This window comes from Oncorhynchus clarkii, chromosome 29 (assembly GCF_045791955.1).
Source record: "Oncorhynchus clarkii lewisi isolate Uvic-CL-2024 chromosome 29, UVic_Ocla_1.0, whole genome shotgun sequence".
Lineage (NCBI taxonomy): Eukaryota > Metazoa > Chordata > Actinopteri > Salmoniformes > Salmonidae > Oncorhynchus > Oncorhynchus clarkii.
In genome coordinates, this window is record NC_092175.1 from 16247383 (window position 1) to 16272544 (window position 25162).

The following is a 25162-nucleotide window of genomic DNA, read 5'->3' on the forward strand; positions in this document are numbered from 1 at the left end:
AATCCGGTTGACCAAATTTCTACCAGCATGTCACCTGTGCAACTAGAGATTAAAAAACTTTGGCTACCTTTACTCCACACACAGGGACTCATACAAAGCTCTCCCTCGCCCTCTGTTTGGCAAATCTGACCATAACTAAGATTGAATCAACAGGACTGATCAACGAGACTAAAATTGAATCGTACTACACCGTCTCCGACGCTCATCGGATGTGGCAGGGCTTGCAAACTATTACAGACTACGAAGGGAAGCACAGCCGTGAGCTGCCCAGTGACACGAGCCTACCTGACGAGCTAAATTTAACTACTGGTCAAACGTTTTAAAACACCTACTCATTCAAGGGTTTTTCTTTATGTCCATTGCTCGTGTTTCTTGGCAAGTCTCTTCTTATTATTGGTGTCCTTTAGTAGTGGTTTCTTTGCAGCAATTCGACCATGAAGGACTGATTCCCACAGTCTCCTCTGAACAGTTTGTGTGTCTGTTACTTGATGTAACAGTGTCTGTTACTTGAACTCTGAATCATTTATTTGGGCTGCACTTTCTGAGGCTGGTAACTCTAGGTAGGCCAGTACATCACTGGGGCTGATCTCCCTGCTATCCAGGACATGTATATCAGGTGGCGTGGAAGGAAGGCCCGTAAAATCGTTAGACTCTAACCACCCAAGCCATAGACTATTCGCTCTGCTTCCGCACGGCAGGCGTTACCGGTGCATTAAGTCTGATACCAGCAGGCTCTTGAACAGCTTCTGTCCCCAAGCAATAAGACTCATAAATAGTTAACAAGATCGCTACACAGACTGAGTTAACCTTGTATCTTTATTTGACTTTTATTTCATTTCCCCCCACTCTCTATGCACACTCACAGGGCCCTACACACTCACACACACACACTCCATCATCTGCTCACTCACATATAATATACACAGACATTTATACTGACTCTATTATATACACACACACACACACACACACAAACTGCTGCAACTCTGTTTCTTATGTCCTGTTGCCTAGTCACATATCTACCTCCATCCCTCCAGTATCCATGCACATTGTAAATACGCTATTGAACTGACCCTGTATATAGTATGCTAACTAACTTACTTAATTATTGTATTCTTCATATTTCTTCTTATTTCTCGTTGTTTTTCTACTATTACATTGTTATTGAATATTGCGTTGTTGGGTTTTGAGTTGGCATGAAAGGCATTTCACTGTACTTGTGCATGTGATGTTAAAACCTGAAACTCAAAAGGCCCTAAAAATTGTCAAAGACTCCAGCCACCCAAGTCATAGACTGTTCTCTCTGCATACTGAATCTCCAACACACACACACTACATACGCTCACACACATGCATATTGACGCCACACACACATAGACACACTATAACACTCTTCACATACACTGCAACAACTCTTTTTATTATCTATCCTGATTGGGTAGTACTTCTACCCCAACCTACATGTACATATTTCCTCAACTACCTCGCTCATTGACTCGGCACCGGTACTCCTTGTATATAGCCTCGTTATTGTTATTTTGTGTTACTATTTACTTTTTTTTCCCTAATTTGCAATTATTCAATTTTTTGAAACTTTTGAACTGCATTGTTGGGGAATGGGCTCGTAAGTACGCATTTCACAGTAAAGTCTACACCTGTTGTATTTGGCTCATGTGTAACGGTTTTCTTGACTTGAAGGAGAGGCGGACCAAAACGCAGCGTGGTTTCTATTCATGGTTCTTTAATAAAGACAACTATACATGAACAGACTAACAAAACAAGAACCGTGAAAACCTAAAACAGCCCTATCTGGTGCAAACACAGAGACAGGAACAATCACCCACAAAACCCAACACCAAACAGGCTACCTAAATATGGTTCCCAATCAGAGACAATGACTAACACCTGCCTCTGATTGAGAACCATATCAGGCCAAACATAGAAATAGACAAACTAGACATGTAACATACAATGCCCACTCAGATCACACCCTGACCAAACGAAACATACAAAGCAAACTATGGTCAGGGTGTGACAGCATGTGACAAATAACATTTGATTTGAGCCTCATGTATGCTGCATTACACAGTACATACAGTGGGTATCAAAATTATTCACCCCCCTCTTGAATTTTGTTGCATTACAAAGGGGGATTGAAATTGATTACATTGCGATTTTCATTTGCCATTGATCTACACAAAATACTCTGTGAAAGTGAAAATAAAATACTGTAAATGTTTACAAATGACAAACAATGAAATAACTCAAATATAGTTGCGTATTCACCCCTTTGTTCAGGTATGCCTAAATTAGTTCAGGAGTACAATTTGTCTCAACACATCACATAAGAAGTTACATGGACTTAGTCTGTGTGAAATAATAGGGATGTACATGATTTTTTAAAATGACAACCCCTTACTCTGTCCTCCATAAAAATACAACACCTGTAAGGTCCCTCAGTCAAGTATTGAATTTCAAGCACAGATTCAACTATAATTTTTTTTTTTTTAGAAAGCCTCATAAAGAAGGGCAGTGATTGGTAGATGGGTAACAATAACAAATCAGACATTGAATATGTCTTTAAGCCTGGTCAAGTTAATAATAATACAGTCCTACTTTTGAACTGAGCTGCAGGACAGGAAGAAAACTGCCCAGCGATGTCACCATTAGGCCATTGGTAATTTTAAAACAACTACAGAGTTGAATGGACGTGATGGGAGATCAACAACATTGTAGTTACTCTGCAAAATTGACCTAAATGACAGTGGGAGTGAAAATAAGAATGCAAATAAACATATTTGAAAACATGCATCTTGTATGCAACCAGGCACAAAAATTATACTGCATGAATACATGGCAAAGGCATAAATGTTTTGGCCTAAATGCAAAGCCTTATGTTTGAGGCGAGTCTAACACAACACATCGTAACTGCCTCTTCATTTTCAAGCATGGTGGTGGCTGCATCATGGTATGGGTATGCTTTCCATCGGCAATGACGGGAGTTTTTCAGGATAAAAATAAAGTTACAGTTTTGACTTATGTGCTTGAAAATCTATGGCAAGACTTGAAAATGTCTTTCTAGCCATGACCCCCAACATCTTCACAGAGCTTGAAGAATTTTGAAAAGAATAATGGACAAATATTGCACAATCCAGGTGTGCAAAGCCCTTCTAGACCAATTCCATATTAGGATGGTGTTCCTACTTTTGGTATACTCAATGTAGTATATATCTAATATATTAGTGTTTTATTTGACATACATTTTAAAGAAATGTTGAAATTTATTAAAAAAAATAAAAAAAATTGTAGATCGTTGACACAAAAAATGACAATTAAAATAAATTTTGATCCGACTTTGTAATAAAAATGTGAAGAAATCCAAGGGGGGTGAGTACTTATGAAACCCACTGTACATAAACTTCAAAATCCACTTCACAATACAATAGCTTTCATTCTTTATTTACTAGAATGCTATGTATTCTGGGTACCCTAAGTAAAATCTATCAGAATTTTTTGGGGATTTAGTTTGTTTTATCCTCCAGCGACAGAGTCGGAGCATTTCCAGTCCACACCCAGACTTCGGTTCTCCAGGCGTATCCCAGTGTCCCCTGCAACGTGGGGAGGCAGCCGTGGCAGAGCAGAGACCGTCAGGAACAGCGGAGCCCACACAAGTAAGAAAGACTTCTGTTTTAATATACAGTATGCTACACGGTGATATAAAATACAGTCTTTTAGGGCTGTCAGAGTTGATCAGTTAACTCAAGTACATTTTTGGTAATATTAGTACACATTTTTTATTGTAATTAATCGCATTGTCTGAAAGCGTTCAAAATACACTGAAAACATCCCAAATACATCATCTATACAGCTAAAAACAACAATACCATGTAAAACCATGTTGACGTTGAGCTTAAAGAAAGTGTGCTTTAATCAATTTACCTGCTTTTTTACTTACCGCTACTTTGGGAAAAATCAAGACTTCAATATCCCTTCTAAGGCTTTCTGTATACAAAATATTGAATTACAGCTCAATTTCAGCTATTTCTCATTTTACGATTAATCGTGATTTATCTGTATTGTATTGTGATTGCAGGGCAGCATGTCAGTATGTCTGTAGGTGGAGATGGTGGTGATAAACCTGACTGTAGAGGGAGGCAGGCCCCTGTGTGTCCACAATGTTCCCCACAGACACACAGCCATGGACACTCTACACGTAAGAGCTTCTCTCTCAGGCTGTGTCCCAAATGGCATCCTTTCCACAGTAGTGTACTACGCATTGGGGTCTGGTCAAAAGTAGTACACTACATAGGGGAAAGGGTGCCATTTGGGACATAGCCACAGTCTGTGGTGTAATGGTGGTTTGTGTGTCACAGTGACGGTCGATCCTGTGCCGTCTCCACTCCTTTCTGCTAACTCTTTATTCTTCTTTCTCTCTTCCTCTGACTGACAGGACCAGACGGGGGGGGTGGTGACACTGAGCCTATCCACAGTCACACTGGTCTTCATTCTCGCCACTGTCCTGCGTGTGGAAGGTCTCAGACGTACCGGAGCACAAGCACGAAACACGGTGAGCAACAGACATGTCCAAGTTACCATCTACTTCCATTTACTTCCTATTTTATTTAGTGCTGTATTGCTTTGCCATTTTAATTGACAACAAATGTGTACTGATTTTTTTTATTCGCAGACCGACGGACAGAGAGCGACTCAGGTCCCGCCCACAGAGGCAGCTGGCCAATGAGCTCCCCCCACGGTGATGTGAGAGGCGTGTACTTTGCAGCGCCGCCCCCTCCTGTGCTGGGCAGTGTGCCGCTGGTCCAGTGTATGCCAGTGTGCCCGCCAGTTCTGTGAGTACCCTGCTCTCTCTCTCTGTCTGGACATGATGAAGTGGCCGTTAGGTCATTCTGCTACAACCCCATCTGTTGCCAACCCTAATGAAATCCCTCAGCGCTGAGACGCACCATCTTGTGGTATTTGTTTCATTAGTCCATTGTTGATATAATCCCAAAATGTTTTGAATGTCAGCAATCAAGTTCTCAGGATATATAACTTTCAAAATATAGAAATAGAGCTGGTGTGATATTATGTAAAACACAGCACACATGGTGCAGGAGTTCATCTTTTGGCCAAAATCCTGACTTGAAGATGTAGGTGGTTACATTTTGCATAAATCATCTAATTATTTTATTAGTGTGAATATTTCAATCACAAATCTGTCATGATTTTAGCATTAAAATCCCACTTTCTTCCCCTGTGTATTAAAGGTGCAATATGCAGAAATCGCTATGCCATTTCCTGGCTGCTAAAATTCTAATAGTTCGCCTAATTTCAGTTTCTGTATAGTGTAGAGAATCATTGTACCATCTAAACCGCTGTGAAATATATTTTCCATAACCCAAAATATTGTATCTTCAGCTGTTTGAAGCTGGTGTACCAAACCAAAAGTAAAAGACGCAAAAACTAAACCTTAACTTCTTGACCATACTTGAGACGCAGACGTCTCAAGTATGCACCTGGAAATGCAAATGCGCTACGCTAAATGCTAAATGTACTCGTTACAACTCAATCCTTGATCAAAATTCACAAGCAGGGTATTGAATTAAAGCTACACTCGTTGTGAACCTAGCCAGCAAGTCAGATTTTTAAAATGCTTTTCGGCGAAAGCATGAGAAGCTATTATCTGATAGCATGCACCCCCCAAAATGCCAGCACGACACGTAAACAACAGATTTTGCGGTAGCCGGCGCTACCCAAAACGCAGAAATAAAATATAAAACATTCATTACCTTTGACGAGCTTCTTTCTTGGCACTCCTATATGCCCCATAAACATCACTATTGGGTCTTTTTTTCGTTTAAATCGGTCCATATATACCCAAAATAGCTTTGTATGGAAGCTGTGTCATTCAGAAAAAAACATCGTTTTTAAACGCTGCGTCATTTTTTAAAATTAAAAAAGTCGACGATAAACTTTCACAAAACACTTCGAAATCCTTTTGTAATCCAACTTTAGGTATTAGTAAACGTTTATAATCTATCAAAATGATTACAGGGCGATGTGTATTCAATAGCTCCTCGCTTGCAAATCAATGGCTGCCAATGTCTTCATTTACAACATCCGGGTGAAGACTGGGAAAATGGATGCCAGATAGATGGATTTTCCAACAATTAATTCAATTGAAAATGACGACAATGGCGACATCGTGTGGAATTTGTATGAATTGCAGGCAGGTCGATATTAAATTCTGTTCTCTTTTAACAACTCGTGGAAGTGACTTTCAGAGAGCAGTTTTTCTTGCGTTTTTCAATGAAACACACGATCTGTTATAGTCACAGCCGTGATTTAACCAGTTTTAGAAACTTCAGAGTGTTTTCTATCCACACATATTAATCATATGCATATACTATATTCCTGGCATGAGTAGCAGGACGCTGAAAAGTTGCGCGATTTTTAACAGAATGTTCGAAAAAGGAGGGGGTAGAAGTAAGAGGTTGAGCGGGAATTATAGAAATAGCACACACAGAACAGATCTACCGCTTCTTAGACTTGCTTTCAATGACCGACCTTGTCTTGTCACATGTCTTTGTGAATTTGACAGGTCGCCCAAAAAGTGACACATTGCAGCTTTAAGAGGGGTAGTAAGTGTCGTTAGAAGGGCTGTTGTTGTGATATATACCTGGCTTGTTCCCTGCAGGTACTACTCCAGCCCTGTGATGAATGTAGCTCCATCCCAGCCCCAGCCCATCTACGTGTCTCTGGGTGGGGGTGTGGCCACTGGGGTTAGGGGTCATCATGAGCAGGTCCGAGGTGGAGCTGGCCATTCCCTGTCTGCTGACCAGCGCTCTCTGAGCAGCTCTCTGAACCATGCCATCGAGGCGGCCAGGGGGATGAGGGAGGCCTCTCGACGCATGGCCCGCACCATCGCCACCGGACTGCACCACCAGGAGGCGCTGTCACAGTCCTGCATGTACTGATGGACCAGACCAGACACACACACCGGGGGTTGTGTTCATTAATGTACACCGTAGCAAAAATGTTTTGCAACTTAAAAAGGAGAACAAGCGTTTCTTATTGGAGACGTTCAGGTACTGGTAGTCCCTCCCCGTTTCGGTCTGTTTTCTTCCATTTGGTGTCTAGTGAATATGACCCTGGCAAGTCTTTGGACCAGCCACTCTGTACTGACATGGACATTTCTAAATGTGAAGTTATTGTACTGTGCACCTAGTATAACAGTTCGGTATTTGGGGTAACATGAAGCAAGTTCCTGGGTACAGATCCTGGGGCCTCAAGCCAGTCATTCAGCTGCAGGTTTCTTGGTTGCAGGGAGTGAGGAACTACAGACCCTTGACATCAGTATTTGATCATCACCCAGTGGCTCAGCACTGATAGGAAAGTAGGGTCTACAAACTGTACTTTATACAGGTTACTACAGGTTACAGCTTTAGATGAAAGGTGGAGTGGCTATGTTGCGATCTCAGGTATCATATAGAAACAACAGTTGTGGGTTCTGGCAGCTTAAGTGGACAACAGTAGCAGTTCATCTCGTACTCATAAAAATGCACTAGAATCTGCATATTAATGATTTACGTTTCGAAATAACGGACATCTGCACATGTTTAGTTTACTATGAAACCTGGAATTAGTTTTGGACATTTGTTTTGTTACATATGTACAATGGATGTGAGACAAAGAAATGAAATTGCTGCTATGGATCTTCAGATGAGATGAAACATTCACACATTTTCCCTAAGTTATTGATTTTAAATCGGGGTTCCTCAGCTGGCGGCCTGCAGCTGGTTTCATTTGAAATGATGTTTTTTATCAAACATATCCGTTTCAGTCTACCATTGATTTGGAATTATGTTCCAGACCTTTCGCTCAACAAAAACGAAATCGTCGCGCGGCTGAATCAAGTTGATGATCCCTGTTCTAAATGGTTTGTTTCAATTTTATTCTTCATCATTTGTGTAATAATGAGTTAATAACGTTAGTAATTGGTCGTATTTTTATAGGTGTCTTAGATTGTGTTGAACACAAAAATTAGACTTTAGGTATACACATTTCTATGATTTCGGAAATGCAGATTTAAAAAAAAAAATATTAAAAAAAACCTGTCTTATGTACTTTGATTATCAAATGATTTTTTTAAACTATTTTTGTAGCAAAATCTTTTTATTTTTGCTTTGATGCCAAATAAATGTTGATGGTGAAACAACTAATAGTTATTAAGTAAGGCTGATGTCGGCTGTGACCAGATTGTTACTTTTGGCCATGAACTGCAGGTACAGTATGGATAAGTCACCGTCAGAGACCCGTCCGTACACACTGAGGTTGTACAACCATTTTGCTACATCGCAGCGTTTCTCTGCATAAAGAAATAATAACACAAGCATTGAAGAGACACTACACAATGGATGTATACACTTGTATCACAGCCATCATGTAAAATGTGCTTGTAGATCATACAAGTCGTACAACCTGGGTGTGTATGGGGTCAGAGGTCTCTGTCTGACTGCACAATGTGAGCCGGAAAATGAGAGGGTTAACTCCGATACACTACAGTGAAGAACGGCAGAATTGCAAACAGAGTACCTTACAATGTAGCTACAGTAAGAACGTGCTGAGTCTCTCCTTGTAATGGAAGCCAATTTATTAGACAGCCTTGGTACATTGGTACACATGAAGTATAGTTTTGTTTGTGCTTCAACACTCGCAAACAGAATCCCAATGAGATAAACAGGTTTAGGACAGACTTACATTTTTTTTTACAATTTTTTTTCTCTCTGATAAGTAACTTTGATATACATGAATTGAATAGACAGAGACCCTCTACAACAGCAACTGATAATAGGAAACAATTCAAATTCAATTAAGCGTTTGCATCACGGAAAACCCATAGTGCAATATACAACCTGTTTGGCCAGGAAAGAGAAATAAAAAATAGATATAAAACGCTGAAATGGTGTTACATTTTCTTTGCAAAGCCATTCGCCGTTGGAAGAGTTAACATTGCACCAGCAGAGAAAAGGACAGACAAACAAAATATAGATATTAGTTATTTTCCCAGTTCACCACTACAGCTACAGATAAAACATCACAGACACATGTGGCTTCACATTCGTATTGTTTTAAAGGAAATCTTTTACTACTTCACTGTCAGAAACATCAACAGTCAACAGTGAGACACTAAAGACATCAACGTATGGCATATACACAACACACTACTCAGTGCATGGCCCGGTTAAACATTTTGATACTAACCAATGATGACTTACACTGAGTGTACAACACATTAGGAACACCTGCACTTTTCCATGACCGGTGAATCCAGGTGAAAGCTATGATCCCTTATTGATGTCACCTGTTAAATCCACTTCAGATCAGTGTAGATGAAGGGGAGGAGACAGGTTAAAGAAGGATTTTTAATGCTGGAGACGTGGATTGTGTATGAGTGCCATTCAGAGGGTGAATGGGCAAGACAAGGTTTAAGTGCTTTTGAACCGGGTATGGTAGTAGTTGCCAGGTACACCTGAGTGTCAAGAACTGCAACGCTGCAGGTATTTTTTTCAGCTCAACTGTTTCCTGTGTGTATCAACAATGGTCCAAGAGCATCCAGCCAACTTGACACAACTGTGGAAGCATTGGAGTCAACATGGACCAGCATCCCTGTGGAACACTGTTGACACCTTGTAGTCCATGCCCCAACGAATTGAGGCTGTTCTGAGGGCAAAAGGGGTGCAACTGAAAATTAGCAAGGCGTCCCTAATGTTTTATACACTCAGTGTATAATGTGACAGGATACAATACTGAAATACAAGCGGCCCTGGATTATTCTGTAAACATCTGCAAGCAATGGCCTTTTGACACTAAAACGTGAAATCTCTCCGGAGAAAAAGGAACAGGATGTGGTGAGTAAATACAGTCTTAGGGCTGGAGGAGGGATGCTTCTAGCATTCTGTAGCTATTTACAGAGTCCCGTTTTTCTCTATCCTCAGACCTAGGGTCAGTCTAGCTGTTTGTCACTATCTTACTCACAAGACAGAACTGTGATTGAATGATTTCTCGAGTTGCTTTTGGTTACGGTATTGCCACACTGAAGGATATGCATTAACAGTACGGACAATGTTCAGGCATGCTACTGATACAAACATCTCGGCCAGCTAGGATTCTCCCCCCTGATAGGACAGGGATGAGTTATGTTGCATGTTGAGTGATGTGATTTTACTGCATTGACTTTCCTAGGCATCCCTCCTCCACCCACTACCAATAAAAATCACACCAAGAAGATAAACTGAGGGGAACAAACAGAGAAAACCTCTACCTTTTACACTTTCTAGCAGGTTTCCTAGCATACAATATTACATTTGGTACTTTCAGTTTCAAATGGCCTTAGTTGATATTTAAACTTCTTTTTTATTTATTTTTAAATACTTTCTGTTATTTGCATCCATTTTAAAATAGGAGAATACTTGCAACATGATTTAGATCTGTTTAAATATGTATTTTGTTAATTAACGCTGTCATAGTTTTTGTTTGTAGTTATCTTTTTTTCCTCGAGCAAGATGCATACAGAATGAACGTAGGATCTGGGGAAGGTGACTGGGGGGGAGGTTAAGGTGAGAAGACTGGAAGGAGATGGATGGGGCTGGGCGATTTTAGCTTGCCGGTTCCTCGTCTGGTTTGTTCATGGTCTTGAGCTGTTCCAGGAGGGCGGTGGGGGTGAAGACGTGGGTCGATCCTAGAGAGGTGGACAGATACGCAGCAGAGGACACACAAAGACAGAGCATGGTATTAGAGTTGCCCAAACATTAGCTCGCTAGTAAAATGTGTTTTCAGCTCTTGGCTATGAATGCTTCGATGAAAGCACTGTATTCTTGAGGGAAAAAAATGTTGGAAATAAGATAAACATAAGTACAACCAAAAAACTTGAAATCATAGTTAATAGCCAGGATTTAAAGAATGTATTGGTTATCATTATTGGTTATAATACGATGTGTGGGCTATTCACACGTTTTAAAAAATCAAAGAAGATTGGTGACTTGTGATCTAGTGCCTGCCAACAATTCACAAAATTGTATGTCACATGCAATTGGATCGCTTGTGATTGGACAGTGATGTACTGACATCACAGAGCTGGCTTCTGTGAGCTGCAAAGCACTGGTGGTAGGAACCCTGTGACTACACCTATAGGAGGGAGCAGCAAATCAGGTGTAAGTGTGTGCATGTGATCTAAGAAGCTTTTATCGCAGTGCATGCAAACAGTCTAAAAGCAATATGAAAAATCAGGTAAAGACAACAGCAGATTTCTGTCCAGCCATTCTCTGATTGGATGACATCAGGGAAGTAATTGTGCCTATGCATGTAAATAAAAACGTGAAATTAAAAGCTAAATGTAACAGCACCACCAAAATATGAATGAGCTGACTTTTTAATAGCTGAAGACACATTTTGGACACAGTATAACTCAGGAGGCATAGGATTGGAGTAAACCAAACCTTTCTCCATATAGTTTGTCATCGAGTCGTTGAATGTGTTGATGGCTGACCCTCCATCTTGGACAAACCAAGGCTTTGGTTCATAAAGCGAACCGCTGGACCAAAGCTGTGATTTACTCCCCACACCTACTAAGCAGTTGGATTAGTATTATTGTTATTCTTCATCTGTTTGTTTCTGAAGCAAAGCTGAATGTTTGTCATTTTGGCTCACCAAGGTAGACGCGTAGGTTTATCTGTGCTAGGTACAATTCATTTAAAGCTCAGTAAATCTGATTGCTCATTGCCAGTTAGGCCTTTCTAGATGTGATATCGACAGCCAATCAGGAGGGCTGGTTTATCCCATCGTCAATAGGTACAGGAGAGGAAGAGGCGAGTCCATCTTAAGTTGGGTCACCATGGTGATGCAGGCATCTTGGGTGTATGGGAGGGTGGAGTGGGGTGTAGGTGAGCACTAGTCACAGATCAACTTTGGACTGGCGCCTGGTTCTCTCCTGCCTCTCAGCGTCTGAAACACACAGCTTTGCAGGGCTCTGGCCAGAAACACAGTGAGCCACGTTGCTCCCCAACACCCACTACATGGGTAGGATTATATCCAAACACCAAATAACAGAAACAAACAGTCTGAGTAAATTAACAATGGACATTTCGTTCGGGACGCGTTGAATACGGCAGTATATGGTAAAGCCTCCATACTGCACGTGGTGATTGATACTTAGAAAAAAATGACCAAAACCACAAAACCAAAAGTTGTTTGAAAAAGATATGGCTTTAGCAGATAAGCAAGAATGAGATGGATGCCCTTTAATGCTGTGTTCAGGAAAACTCACTTAGGTGGCAATTTAACAAATTGTGCAGAATATCGTCACCTTACTTGGAATTAGACAAAATCCCCAAAATAGGCAGTGATGCAGTAATTGCTAATATTGGTGTTTGAAAAATATACCTTAACTAGACTATGTGCTTTTAGAATCCTGTCTCTGTGTACCAAAACCCATATTGGTCTACTATTGGTTGACCATGCTGTATAGGCCACATATGGTGTCGCGAAAGGGAAAATATGGAGCTATATGGCGAACAAAGTGAGGGGGAAATCGTGAAGGCTTTTTAGGATGTGTCGCATCTTTTCTAGGTGCTAAAGCATATCGAGTGAACATCGCTACATTCCCAGTGTCAGTGTCTGCAGAGAAGCACTGTGTCCGAGCGAGCAGAAATAGCAGGAGGGAGCTGAAGTTTATTCGTTGACCGAATGGTGTGGAGACCAACATTAGTGTTCTCTGCAGATGACTCCTGGGCCATGTAAGCATGCATGTGATGTCTGGTGGACCGAGAGAGCGTGAGTTGGTGGAGGAAGTTGAAAGATTGGGAGCAAAAAATACATCTACAAAAAAAAAATGACAATCCTTCCTTGAAAGCCAACATCAACTCAAGGACCTATCGTGAAAAAAAAAACATTAAATCAAGGTGATTGTCTTGGAGGTGTTATTTACAAAAATAATTAGACAGTAATAATAAAGGAATAAAGATGATTCTCGGGGGTAGATTAAATCTGCGCCAACAAATTATAAATTCTGGGAAGCAGGTTACGAAACAGTCTGAGGGGCGATTTAATCCACCCAGTTGAGATGATGTGGGGGTGGAGGAGGGGGAGGGCAGCAGGGATGGGATCAGGACGCCTGTATCATGGCCAGCCCACATAGGCTTCACATCCTGAAGGCCCAACAGATAGATACTGCAACACATGCCCATTCTATTTGTCAGCATGACAAGGCCAATCACTATTGGCTGTGGGGGTCACCAATCACACTGTCTTACGCTGTGGGTGATGGCCTGCAGGAGGTGGAGCCTGAGGTGACTGGGCCATGCAGTGAGCCAGGGGCCAGACGGCCATCCCTGAGGGTGGGGCGGAGTTCAAGCAGTAGTGAATGTAGTAAGAGGAGTACGGAGGGAAAGAAAGCCCTTGTGCTGTTGGCGTTCAGAAAGGGCTTCTTTGCGCGGCTGCCTTTACTTTGTCAGAGTGTGATTTCTCTCTCCCTCCCTCCCTCTCTCTTTCTGTCTCACTCGTCTGAGCCTGCGTCTGGCTCCTCAAAGGACACCCTAGTGGACTCTCGGAAGTCAGGGTGCTGCAGGTCCGTTAAGAATTTGATGGGGGTGATGGTGTGGGTGGAACCTGTGGAGGAACAGAGGGCGCTTCACGCTCAATTCTCATCACATGCCACGCCCCCCATGCCACTTTCTATTTTCTGTCACTTTCTCTGCCATCTCGACAAGAAGGGGTTAAACACACCACTGCACTACTCACACACTGTGAATACTCACATACTGTGAATACTCACACACGCGCCCCCACGCAAACACACAGACACGAAACCCAGACGCACAGAAAAAGACAGGGCACAGCTGCAATTGAAAGACAACAGTGTTTTAGACAGAACAAGACTGAATCCAAAAGCATAGCACAGCAAAAAACAACAGAGAAGACACTCCCTTATGACAAGGACTGGCTGACCAGAGAGACAACATTCAATAAACAGGGAACACACATCACCCAAAAGGGGTTTACACATATCACAGGGGGTATCTTAGAGAAGTGTTCATCAGAAACATAACGTTTTCCTCCAGCTAAGTCGCTAGACCCTTAAGTAAGTCTAGCACTAACAGAATGAGTGTTGATTGCCTCAACAGGCAAACTAGGGTCATGACATAAGCTTACTCTTCAAGAATCTTTACTGACTGGGATTCGTGGTGTGGGTACAGTGCCTTGCGAAAGTATTCATCCCCCTTGGCGTTTTTGATATTTTGTTGCACTACAACCTGTAATTTAAATGGATGTTTATTAGGATTTCATGTAATGGACATACACAAAATAGTCCAAATTGGTGAAGTGAAAGAAATAACTTGTATCAAAAAATTCAGAAAAGTGGTAAAGTGGTGCGTGCATATGTATTCACCCCCTTCGCTATGAAGCTCCTAAATAAGATCTGGTGCAACCAATTACCTTCAGAAGTCACATAATTACTTAAATAAAGTCCACCTGTGTGCAATCTAAGTGTCATATGATCTGTCACATGATCTCAGTATATATACATACACCTGTTCTGAAATGCCCCAGAGTCTGCAATACCACTAAGCAAGCGGCACCATGAAGACCAAGGTGCTCTCCAAACAGGTCAGGGACAAAGTTGTGCAGAAGTACAGAATAGGGTTGGGTTATAAAAAAATATCAGAAACTTTGAACATACCACAGAGCACCATTAAATCCGTTATTAAAAAATTGAAAGAATATGGCACCACAACAAACCTGCCAAGAGAGAGCCGCCCACCAAAACTCACGGACCAGGCAAGGAGGGCATTAATCAGAGAGGCAACAAAGAGACCAAAGATAACACTGAAGGAGCTGCAAAGCTCCACAGAGGAGATTGGAGTATCTGTCCATAGGACCACTTTAAGCTGTATACTCCACAGAGCTGGGCATTACAGAAGAGTGGCCAGAAAGATAAAAAAAAAATAAGAAAACACATTTGGTGTTTACCAAAAGGCATGTGGGAGACTCCCCAAACATATCGAAGATAGTACTCTGGTCAGATGAGACTAAAATGTAGCTTTTTGGCCATCAAGGAAATCGCTATGTCTGACACAAATCCAACAACGCTCATCACCCCGAGAATACCATCCCCACAGTGAAGCATGGTGGTGGCAGCATCATGCTGTGGGGATGTTTTTCCATCGGCAGGAACTGGGAAACTGGTCAGAATTGAAGGAATGATGGATGGCGCTAAATACAGGGAAACTCTTGAGGGAAACCTGTTTCAGTCTTCCAGAGATTTGAGACTGGGACGGAGGTTCACCTTCGAACAGGACAATGACCCTAAGCATACTGCTAAATTAACACTCACATGGTTTAAGGGGAAACATTTAAATATCTTGGATTGGCCTAGTCAAAGCCCAGATCTCAATCCAATTGAGAATCTGTGGTATGATGTTACGGATACAAGTATTCTGTGTGTATCCTGTGTGTATTTATTTTCTCTCCATTTCCCCTACTCACAGGTGGCAATCATCATTCCCCAATCAGTCGCTAATCAGAAGACACCTGCTCCTTTTCTCCTACCCAATCACAGTTCCTTTCCCTTGGTTTAAAAACCCTGTCAGTTGTTTTCTCTGGAGCAATATCTCTGTAAATGCCATATGTTTGTAGAGCTCTTGTGTGGTTTAGGATACATGTCACTTTGTCCCCACCTGTGAGTATTGTTTTTGGGTGTTTGTTTGATGATGGGAAAAGGGGGTAACCAGACAGTCCCCCCCCCCCCCCCCCCCCCCCGGAGTTATGTTACGGGTCTCGTTACCATCCCCCCTAGACTGTCGGGCCAAAGGGATTCGTAACATATGACTTAAAGATTGCTGTACACCAGTGGAACCCATCCAACTTGAAGGAACTGGAGAAGTTTTGCCTTGAAGAATGGGCAAAAATCCCAGTGGCTAGATGTGCCAAGCTTATAGAGAGGGGGGGGGGGGGGGTGTGAATAGTTATGCACGCTCAAGTTGAACTGTTTTTGTCTTATTTCATGTTTGTTTCACAATAAAAATATTTGTAATCTTCAAAGTGGTAGGCATGTTGTGTAAATCAAATGATACAAACCCTCCCAAAATCTTTTAATTCCAGGTTGTAAGGCAATAAAATAGGGAAAATGCAGTGGGGGGTGAATACAAGCCACTGTATATGGGAGTAAGGAAGCTAATTAAGGTCATACATGTTGTTGAGTTTTAATGAAGCCAAAGTTTTAATGAAGTACGGTCGAGTGCAGTCGGAGCTCAAATGAGAGCAAGATTATCTGGATGAATTCTCTCCTTCTTTATTCACCTGTGGTCAACATAGTGGGAACAGAACACAGTTGCATTGGCACTGATGATGGCAGACACGTTGGCATTTGTGTCCTGCTGACCACAATGAATGGAGACTAGGGCTGTGGCGGTCACAAAATTTCATCAGCCGTTGATTGTCAAAGCAAATAACTGTCGGTCTCACGGTAATTGACCGTTAATTAACAAACACATTTAGCATCTCCTGGCTTCCACATCTAACCTACAAGCCACTGATGCAGACCTTTGGAACATCTGCGTTTTAAAAAGTCTAATAAATCCATGTAATATAGCCTAAACCTTCACAATAAATCCATGTAATATAGCCTAAACCTTCACAATAAATCCATGTAATATAGCCTACACCTTCACAATAAATCCATGTAATATAGCCTAAACCTTCACAATAAATCCATGTAATATAGCCTAAACCTTCACAATAAATCCATGTAATATAGCCTAAACCTTCACAATAAATCCATGTAATATAGCCTATACCTTCACAATAAATCCATGTAATATAGCCTAAACCTTCACAATAAATCCATGTAATATAGCCTAAACCTTCACAATAAATCCATGTAATATAGCCTAAACCTTCACAATAAATCCATGTAATATAGCCTAAACCTTCACAATAAATCCATGTAATATAGCCTACACCTTCACAATAAATCCATGTAATATAGCCTACACCTTCACAATAAATCCATGTAATATAGCCTAAACCTTCACAATAAATCCATGTAATATAGCCTAAACCTTCACAATAAATCCATGTAATAAAGCCTAAACCTTCACAATAAATCCATTCTTTATTATAGACAGGTCTAAAGAAGAATGATATGAATAAAATGTAGCTTATTTCAGAAGAACAGAATATCATACTCGAGTTGTCCTTATGTTAGGCCCTGATCTGGCTATTCCATATGGCTGTGGGCTATGCTAGTTCACTTAGCAGACAATTTTTTTCTTAGAATTCCGTGGCATTATTTTATAGTATGAAGAATACAATTGAACATAGCTGGATTACATTGAAAGGATATTTTCTCCAAACGATTTCCAGGGAGTGTACACATGCGGCTATTCTGTGTTGAGCGGTTAACAAAGAAATAGGTATCCATATGCTTAATTTACAGTTATTCATGTAACTTTAGTTCTTCTACAAACGTTGGGCTATATGTTTACATGTGTAATACATTGTAAGGATGCATGATATGACTCTAATGACGATTTGAAAAAAGTCACTTGAAAGGCATGAGCTCTGCTTCATTTTTTGAGCAGGCTGTACACACTTCATCAGTCTCTCATTCACAATTTGACAAGCACTTGATAATGTCTAGAATTTTACAGCGACATCCCCTTTGTGTGGCCGTAATGCCCCCTAGAAAAATCCATGCCTTTTGCGGCCAGTGGCTGTTGTGCCCTTCTCCCTGAGTGCTGCTCGCTCTGAATCACCTCTCACTCACATGGCTCTCCATCACGTGATCGGGTCTTTCTCACAGGCTACAAGTGAAGACAGACACATCCGTGATGCAATTGCGCGGGTCCTTATCCAATTCCGAGGCGCATATTGAAGATATTGGAAGAACTGTCCACATTTAATTTTCGTCAGCCAACAAAAGCACTAGCCTATGTCAATCTACTATCCCCCATAGTACAAAAGTTGACCTATTCTGTGCGAGAAATACATATTCCAAACAGTCTGGGACAGTTGTGGGATGCAACAGATCCCAAATTAATACAACCACTAGCATAAAAAAAAAAAAGTTTTTACTATTAGTCTATTTCTTCACATTATAAGCGCAGCAATGCGCACATTAGTAGGCTAAAAGTGCAAATGTTCCATTAACGGAAAACACCATTATCAAAAGTGCCCGCAAATGTGATTAGGCATGAAATGTTATTATAAAGGTGCAGTTTTATGGTGAAAATGATCTTCCCCCATCTTGAAACTCACATGCTGCTTATGTATGCCAGTTACGCTCTACACCCTTTGTAAAGAGGATTAATGATTCATTTTAAGAAGTTATTTGGCCACTTTATTTGTAATACAAACCTTATCAAAACATATAGGCCTATGGGCTAGGCTACATGAGGTGTGTGACTATGATCAGAAAAAGTGCTGGGCATCATTGACAAGTGATAATATATCATTCACAAGTGATAGGGTAATATTGTCACCCATCAGACTATTCTGGATTTAATCTTGTCTTTATTATTTTGTATATGTGTGAAATATGTATCGAAACAGGGGCAGCAGGAAAAAATACATGTCATGTATGCACTTAAATAGTGAATGGAGGACGCTTTTCCCATGGTTCATTTTCATGCCAGCCAGGCAGGCTATACTCCTGTTGTAAATATAAGCAATGTGCTTAACATTAGGAAAGTGGAGAAATAAATATAGTAGGCCTAACCTATAGAAAGCTGATGGTATCCTCCTCTTTTTCGATTACAGATTTTCGATTACATTTGCATTGATACCAGAGTGATTAGAGGGACAATAAAGTGCTGAGTACCAGGTAGTTAGTACGTTTGGTAGAATACTAATGACCAGCAGCAGCATCAGAGCTTGGAGAAGCCTAATTACCGTGACTAAACGATCACGTGGAATTTGACTGCCTTCATGACTTGTGACCGCCAGTGTGGCGGTAATACGGTCACCACAACACCCCTAATGGAGACCAATAACAGAATTAGCCAGTGTACGAGAGTCAGTCAGTTAGAGAAGTACACCCATTTCCCAATCTACTTCCTAGTCCCCCATCCCTAGGCACTTTGTGCATTCCACCTAGCCAATCAGACGGCATGGTGGACATATTACCTATTCAGACTGTTCAGACCTACAAGTGCCCAGAGGCAGGGGTTATATGTCCATTCGAAATGAGTCTGCATTCTTGCATAAATTAAAGGCAAGTGTGTTAATGTACCAGTAAGATCAGTCTATGTAAGTCTATTTTCTCTTCTGTCACAATCACTATGGGGGAGTCTCTCCCTACCCCGTCGGCCTGCGCTCAGTGGCGCCCCCCCCAGACTCACCAATGATGGCCTCCCACTTCCCGTTGGCCTGCGTGACCTCGTAGGCAGAGCGCATCTCGCTGAAGGACGCGCCTCCGATGATGAAGACCATGACGCGCGGCCCGGTGCGGTACTCGCCTGGGGTCTTGTTCTTGTGCCATTGGCCATACCGGGCACTGTCAGGGAGGGAGAAGCACAATCAAAAAGGGTGGCATATCACAGTGTTACTCTTCTTCACTATTTCACCACTGCTGTACTGGGCAGAGAGAAAGGATCTTTCTCCATGTGGAGACAACTAGCTATGTAACATATCAGCAAACCACATCATATGATACAGCAATCTGATGCCCCACTGCGCAGTTAATGATGTGGCATGCAACCATGGGCTGACCAATGTGATGTCTACAATGTAGTCGGTCTGGAATGCGACCAGTGTGTGTGAATGCGTGTTTGGCTGCATCATGGCTGTGCAAGGCGTCTAGTCAAATGTGCTTATTTCCCAATGAGTCAATAACATTGGGGCTGGGGAATGAATGGTGGTTGGTGGTGGAAGTGGCTCCCATTCTCAGCAGCACAGATCCCATGTCAAATCAATACACACACAATGAAGGTCTAGTGGGGGGAGGGATATGCAGGGGTCAATGTGTCAGCACTCTCTCATCATTCCCCAGTGCACACACACCTACCACTGTGGTAGTAGTATGAGGGTTAGATGGGTTGGCTTTGTCCCAAATAGCACCCTATTCCCTATATTGTCCACTACTTTTGACCAGAGCCCTCTGTTGCAGTACTGTATGTTTGACTGAATATACAGCCCTCTGGCTGTCTTTTCTCCTGTTCGTCACTGCTTAGTTCCGCCCTTCACTCTTTTGCAGCCAATCAGAGTATTCATCTCCCCTCTCCCTCAGAGCCGAAATAACTATTAATCTATGACCCTCCTTTCTTTGTCATCTCAGTAGCGCTACTACACTGCAATGCATTCCTCTGTGTGTGTGTGTGTGTGTGTGTGTGTGTGTGTGTGTGTGTGTGTGTGTACCTGACTGCAGTGCTGCTGAAGGAGGCAGAGGAGCGGGTAGATATGTAAGGGTAGTGCTTGGTGTCCAGCTTATCTTCAATCACATCCTGCAGGGATGACAAGGAGAAAGGTAGAACAAGAGCATGGTCAGCAAATATAGTACACAGTAAAGACAACTGGGATGGCCTGAAACACACACACACACACACACACACACACACACACACACAAAGAGACTATGTGTATGTCCAGTAACTGACCTCCATGATGTCCTTGACCAGTGGTGTCCAGCGTGACAGCTGATAGGTCTGCTCACTCACACGTTCCTTCCTGTCCAGCTTCTTCCCCCTGCGGAGGGTGGACTAGAGGGAGGAGAAACATGGGGTGAAAAATAACAAAGGGGGAGAGTTAAATTACTGCAAATATCAGTCTGATTGAAGTGTTTAATTGAGACCCATATGGAAATAATAATATGGTAGGAGTGTAGAAGACAACGAGGGACAGAGAGAGAGCGAGAGAGAAAGAAAGAAAGAAAGAAAGAAAGAAAGAGAAAATGGGCAGGAGAGCTGGTGACAGAGCGAGAGAGCGAGAGAGAGAGAGAAAATGGGCAGGAGAGCTGGTGACAGAGCGAGAGAGCGCGAGAGAGAGAGAAAATGGGCAGGAGAGCTGGTGACAGAGCGCGAGAGAAAGAGAGAGAGAGAGAGAGAGAGAGAGAGAGAGTATGGGCATGAAGGAGAAAAAAAGAGTTTGTAACAGGTGTTGAAAAGGTGGCGGTGCATCTGTGTCCTTGACTGCAGCTGCAGGAGGGACAGAAGAGGAGGCTGGCCAGACACGAAGTGGCCAACAACAGGAAGTAGGAGTGCTGACTCACGTCTGTGATGATGGGCACACCCAGGTGGGCCATGTTGGTGATGATCTCACTGTCCTCGGGAGGGATCTGGGCATGCTGGATGAGCTTGTTCAGGTTCTCCTCTGTGATGCCTACCCAACAGCACACCACAGGTTGTTAAGCTCTTATAGGTTAACTTTAAGACTAATTTATACACTACGTACTTGCACAATGCAAGAAAGCAATTAGCTACACAAAATGGTGATACTGCGTAGTTGGATGAGTTACAAATTGTGTCTCTGCATACATTTGCATATTGCTACGCAACTACTTCCATTTTGCACAGCTTGCAATATGTAAAGGGAAAAAAATGGTCTTTAGAAATAAACAGGAAAAACTTATCCTAGATCAGCTCTTAGAGTTAGGTTTGTGTTTGAGGTTAGGGTTAGGGTTGAACCAAGATGTGGTTATGAAGCCAGGGTTAGTTATGGTTGAGGCAGGATGGGTACATGAAGCTAGCGTTAGGGTTGTGGTTAGGGTTGAATTGGGATGTGGATATGAAGCTAGCATTAGGATTAAGGTTGTGGTTTAGGTTAGGGTTAAACTGGGATGTGGATATGAAGCTAGCATTAGGATTAAGGTTGTGGTTTAGGTTAGGGTTGAACTGGGATGTGGACATGAAGCTAGCATTAGGATTAAGGTTGTGTTTTAGGTTAGGGTTGAACTGGGATGTGGATATGAAGCTAGGGTAAATGTTAGGGTTAAAAGTTGAGCATCTTTCAGTTTCACCATTCTTGAGGAAGATGTAGAGGAGGATGATGCGGATCTTGTCGTGGGTTGTAACGTTGGCGTCCAGCAGGATGGGCACGATGGCCCTCATGGGGTCCTTGATCTTCTCCCCTTCAGCGTCTGTACCCATGGCCAAGTCCTACATGCCACACAGACAGGAGATTAGAGATACATCCCAAATAGCAACCCATTCCTTATATACAGTGCATTCAGAAAGTACTCAGACCCCTTGACCTTTTCCACGTTTTTGTTACGTTACAGCCTTATTCTAAAATGTTACATTTTTTCCTCATCAATCTACACACAATACCCCATAATGACAAAGAAAACAGGTTTAGACATTTTTCGTTTAGACATTACAAATAAAAACGGAAATACCTTATTTACATAAGTATTCAGACCTTTTTCTATGAGACTCAAAATTGAGCTCAGCTCCATCCTGTTTCCATTGATCACCTTCGAGATGTTTCTACAACTTGGAGTCCACCTGAGGTAAATTCGATTGATTGGACATGATTTGGAAAAGCACACACCTGTCTATATAAGGACCCACAGTTGACAGTACATGAAAGAGAAAAAACAGGCCATGAGGTCAAAGGAATTGTCCGTAGAGCTCCGAGACAGTATTGTGTCCAGGCACAGATCTGGGGAAGGGTCTCAAAAAATGTCTGCAGCATTGAAGGTCCCCAAGAAAAGTCTCCCCCATCATTCTTAAATGGAAGAAGATTGGAACCACCAAGTCTCTTCCTAGAGCTGGCTGCCTGGCCAAACTGAGCAATTAGGGGAGAAGGGCCTTGGTCAGGAAGATGACCAAGAACCCGATGGTCACTCTGACAGAGCTCCAGAGTTTCTCTGTGGAGATGGGAGAACCTTCCAGAAGGAAAACCATCTCTGCAGCACTCCACCAATCAGGTCTTTATGGTAGAGTGGCCAGACGGAAGCCACTCCTCAGTAAAAGGCACAAGACAGCCCACTTGGAGTTTGCCAAGAGGCACCTAAAGACTCTCCGACCATGAGAAACAAGATTCTCTGGTCTGATAAAACCAAGATTGAACTCTTTGGCCTGAATGCCAAGCATCACGTCTGGAGGAAACCTGGCACCATCCCTATAGTGAAGCATGGTGGTGGCAGCATCATGCTGTGAGGATGTTTTTCAGCTGCAGGAATTGGAAGACTAGTCAGGATCGAGGGAAAGATGAATGGAGCAATGTACAGAGAGATCCTTGATGAAAACCTGCTCCAGAGCGCTCAGGACCTCAGACTGGGGTGAAGGTTCACCTTCCAACAGGACAACAACCCTAAGCACACAGCCAAGACAACACAGTAGTGGCTTTGGGACAAGTCTCTGAATATCCTTGAGTGGCCCAGCCAGAGCCCGGACTTGAACCCGATCGAACATCTCTGGAGAGATCTGAAAATAGCTGTGTATCGACGCTCCCCATCCAACCTGACAGAGTTTGAGCGGATTTGCAGAGAAGAATGAGAGAAACTCCCCAAATACAGGTGTGCCAAGCTTGTTGTGTCATGCCTAAGAAGACCTGAGGCTGTAATCGCTGCCAAAGGTGCTTCAACAATGTACAGAGTAAAGGGTCTGAATACTTTTGTATTTCAGTTTCTTATTTTTAATACATTAGCAAAAATGTCTAAAAACCTGTTTTTGCTTCTTCATTATAGGGTATTATGTGTAGATTAATGAGGAAACTATAATCAATTTTAGAAGACGGCAGTAATGTAACAAAAATGTTGAAAAATTAAAGGGGTCTGAATACTTTCAGAATGCAGTGTAGTGCCCTATACTGTACAAGTAAGTAAGTAAGTTTGGGAGTTGGAATGGTAGACGGGTTGGGAAAAACGCGGAAGGCAAATTTCGATTGAATGCATTCAGTTGTGCAACTGGCTAGATATCCCCTTTCCCGTTCCCAATAGTGTGTTTCTGCAGCGTGAGGCAGCTTGATGTACAAATACATCCCTTGGACAGGACGCTAGTCTATCGCAGGGTCGTACCCCCAATCTATCTATCAAACAGCGACGCATTGGGCTATAGTGTCCTAGAATGAGCCTCTTCTCTCCATCCCCTCCCACCTCTTCCCTGCCATCACTTCCATCCCTCATCTCCCCTCCATCCCTTCCTGTCCTTTACCTGCTCCACCCGACACAACTTGTCCACTGTGCCCTGGTAGTGCTTCATGCAGTCCTCAGCCAGCTGCAGGTGAGTGGAGTACTGAGACACACAGTGAGACAGGGTCAGTACACACACGTCATGTGCACATACAGACACACACACAGACACACACACTAACCTTGCTCAGCTCCTTCTGGTACTGGGGCATCTTCTTCAGCATCTGAGAGAGGTCCCTCATGGTGGTCTGTTGGAACACACAACACGGTCACGTTCTCTCTCCACTCAGCCGTAGGAACGCACCGACAAAGAGTATTACCAGACGGGGAGGCTTTCTGAAAGCATCCCTCGCTCCGTACCTTCTCTCCAGCAGTGTTCATCCTCTTGCTAGCAGAGAAGTCCTTCAGTTGGCGTGTCACCTCCCTGATGGCAGTTAGAGAAGATAGATAGAGATAGCAGAAGAGAACTAGTAGGTAGGAGAGCTCGACTTTGTTATGGCTTTATTTTTTCAAACAGTGGCAGTGATATGGACGAGAGAGAGAGGACGAGAGAGAGGACGAGAGAGAGGACGAGAGAGAGGAGAGAGAGAGGACGAGAGAGAGGACGAGAGAGAGAGAGAGAGGACGAGAGAGAGAGAGAGCGAGAGAGAGAGAGAGAGAGAGAGAGAGAGAGAAACGGGTGTGTGACTTACGTGGACACCTCAGCGATATGTTTGTGTCTGAGCCCCACCCACAGGTCATCGTCCTCGTGCAGCAGGACCTCCTTCTGAGAAGTGTCTCCCATCCCAGGGGAATCATATCTGATACAGACAGACACATGAATGGACAGTCAGACAGATAGACAGGGGGAAATAATTAGCCAGGTAGATAGACAGAGACAGGAAGCTAGACGGAGACAGGAAGCTAGATGGAGACAGGGGGAGAGGCAAAGATAAATTGGGTCCACACAGGCAAAAGCACTCATATATTTACTGTAATCAACATCAGCAGCCAGCAACAACATTGTGTTACTTTTCTACACTACACTATATAGAAACT

At 42.6% G+C, this 25162-nt stretch overlaps 2 protein-coding genes across 5 annotated transcripts in view; one reads left to right on the forward strand and one right to left on the reverse strand.

Annotated features, from left to right (window-relative positions):
- The window catches only part of LOC139387898 (microtubule organization protein AKNA-like), a 29485-nt gene extending 21270 nt beyond the window's left edge, over window positions 1-8215 (forward strand). Inside the window, exons 17-21 of one of the 2 annotated variants that reach the window (XM_071134246.1) lie at window positions 3549-3671; window positions 4094-4213; window positions 4451-4567; window positions 4688-4847; window positions 6695-8215. In XM_071134246.1, coding sequence (XP_070990347.1) covers window positions 3549-3671; window positions 4094-4213; window positions 4451-4567; window positions 4688-4847; window positions 6695-6974 — 800 coding nt within the window. In that variant the 3' untranslated portion in view covers window positions 6975-8215. Of the gene's footprint in view, window positions 1-3542; window positions 3672-4093; window positions 4214-4450; window positions 4568-4687; window positions 4848-6694 lie in introns of both variants that reach the window. The other variant, XM_071134245.1, reaches the window with a different exon arrangement.
- Window positions 8216-8632: 417 nt separating this feature from the next.
- The window catches only part of LOC139387899 (syntaxin-binding protein 1-like), a 47999-nt gene continuing 31469 nt past the window's right edge, over window positions 8633-25162 (reverse strand). The window contains exons 10-20 of one of the 3 annotated variants that reach the window (XM_071134247.1): window positions 24817-24924; window positions 24485-24548; window positions 24307-24372; window positions 24147-24227; window positions 22007-22145; window positions 21260-21369; window positions 20649-20750; window positions 20410-20495; window positions 19395-19549; window positions 13501-13662; window positions 10605-10738 (exon numbers count right to left, since the gene is read on the reverse strand). In XM_071134247.1, coding sequence (XP_070990348.1) covers window positions 13550-13662; window positions 19395-19549; window positions 20410-20495; window positions 20649-20750; window positions 21260-21369; window positions 22007-22145; window positions 24147-24227; window positions 24307-24372; window positions 24485-24548; window positions 24817-24924 — 1024 coding nt within the window. In that variant the 3' untranslated portion in view covers window positions 10605-10738; window positions 13501-13549. Of the gene's footprint in view, window positions 10739-13500; window positions 13663-19394; window positions 19550-20409; window positions 20496-20648; window positions 20751-21259; window positions 21370-22006; window positions 22146-24146; window positions 24228-24306; window positions 24373-24484; window positions 24549-24816; window positions 24925-25162 lie in introns of all 3 variants that reach the window. The other 2 variants (XM_071134248.1, XM_071134250.1) reach the window with 2 other exon arrangements.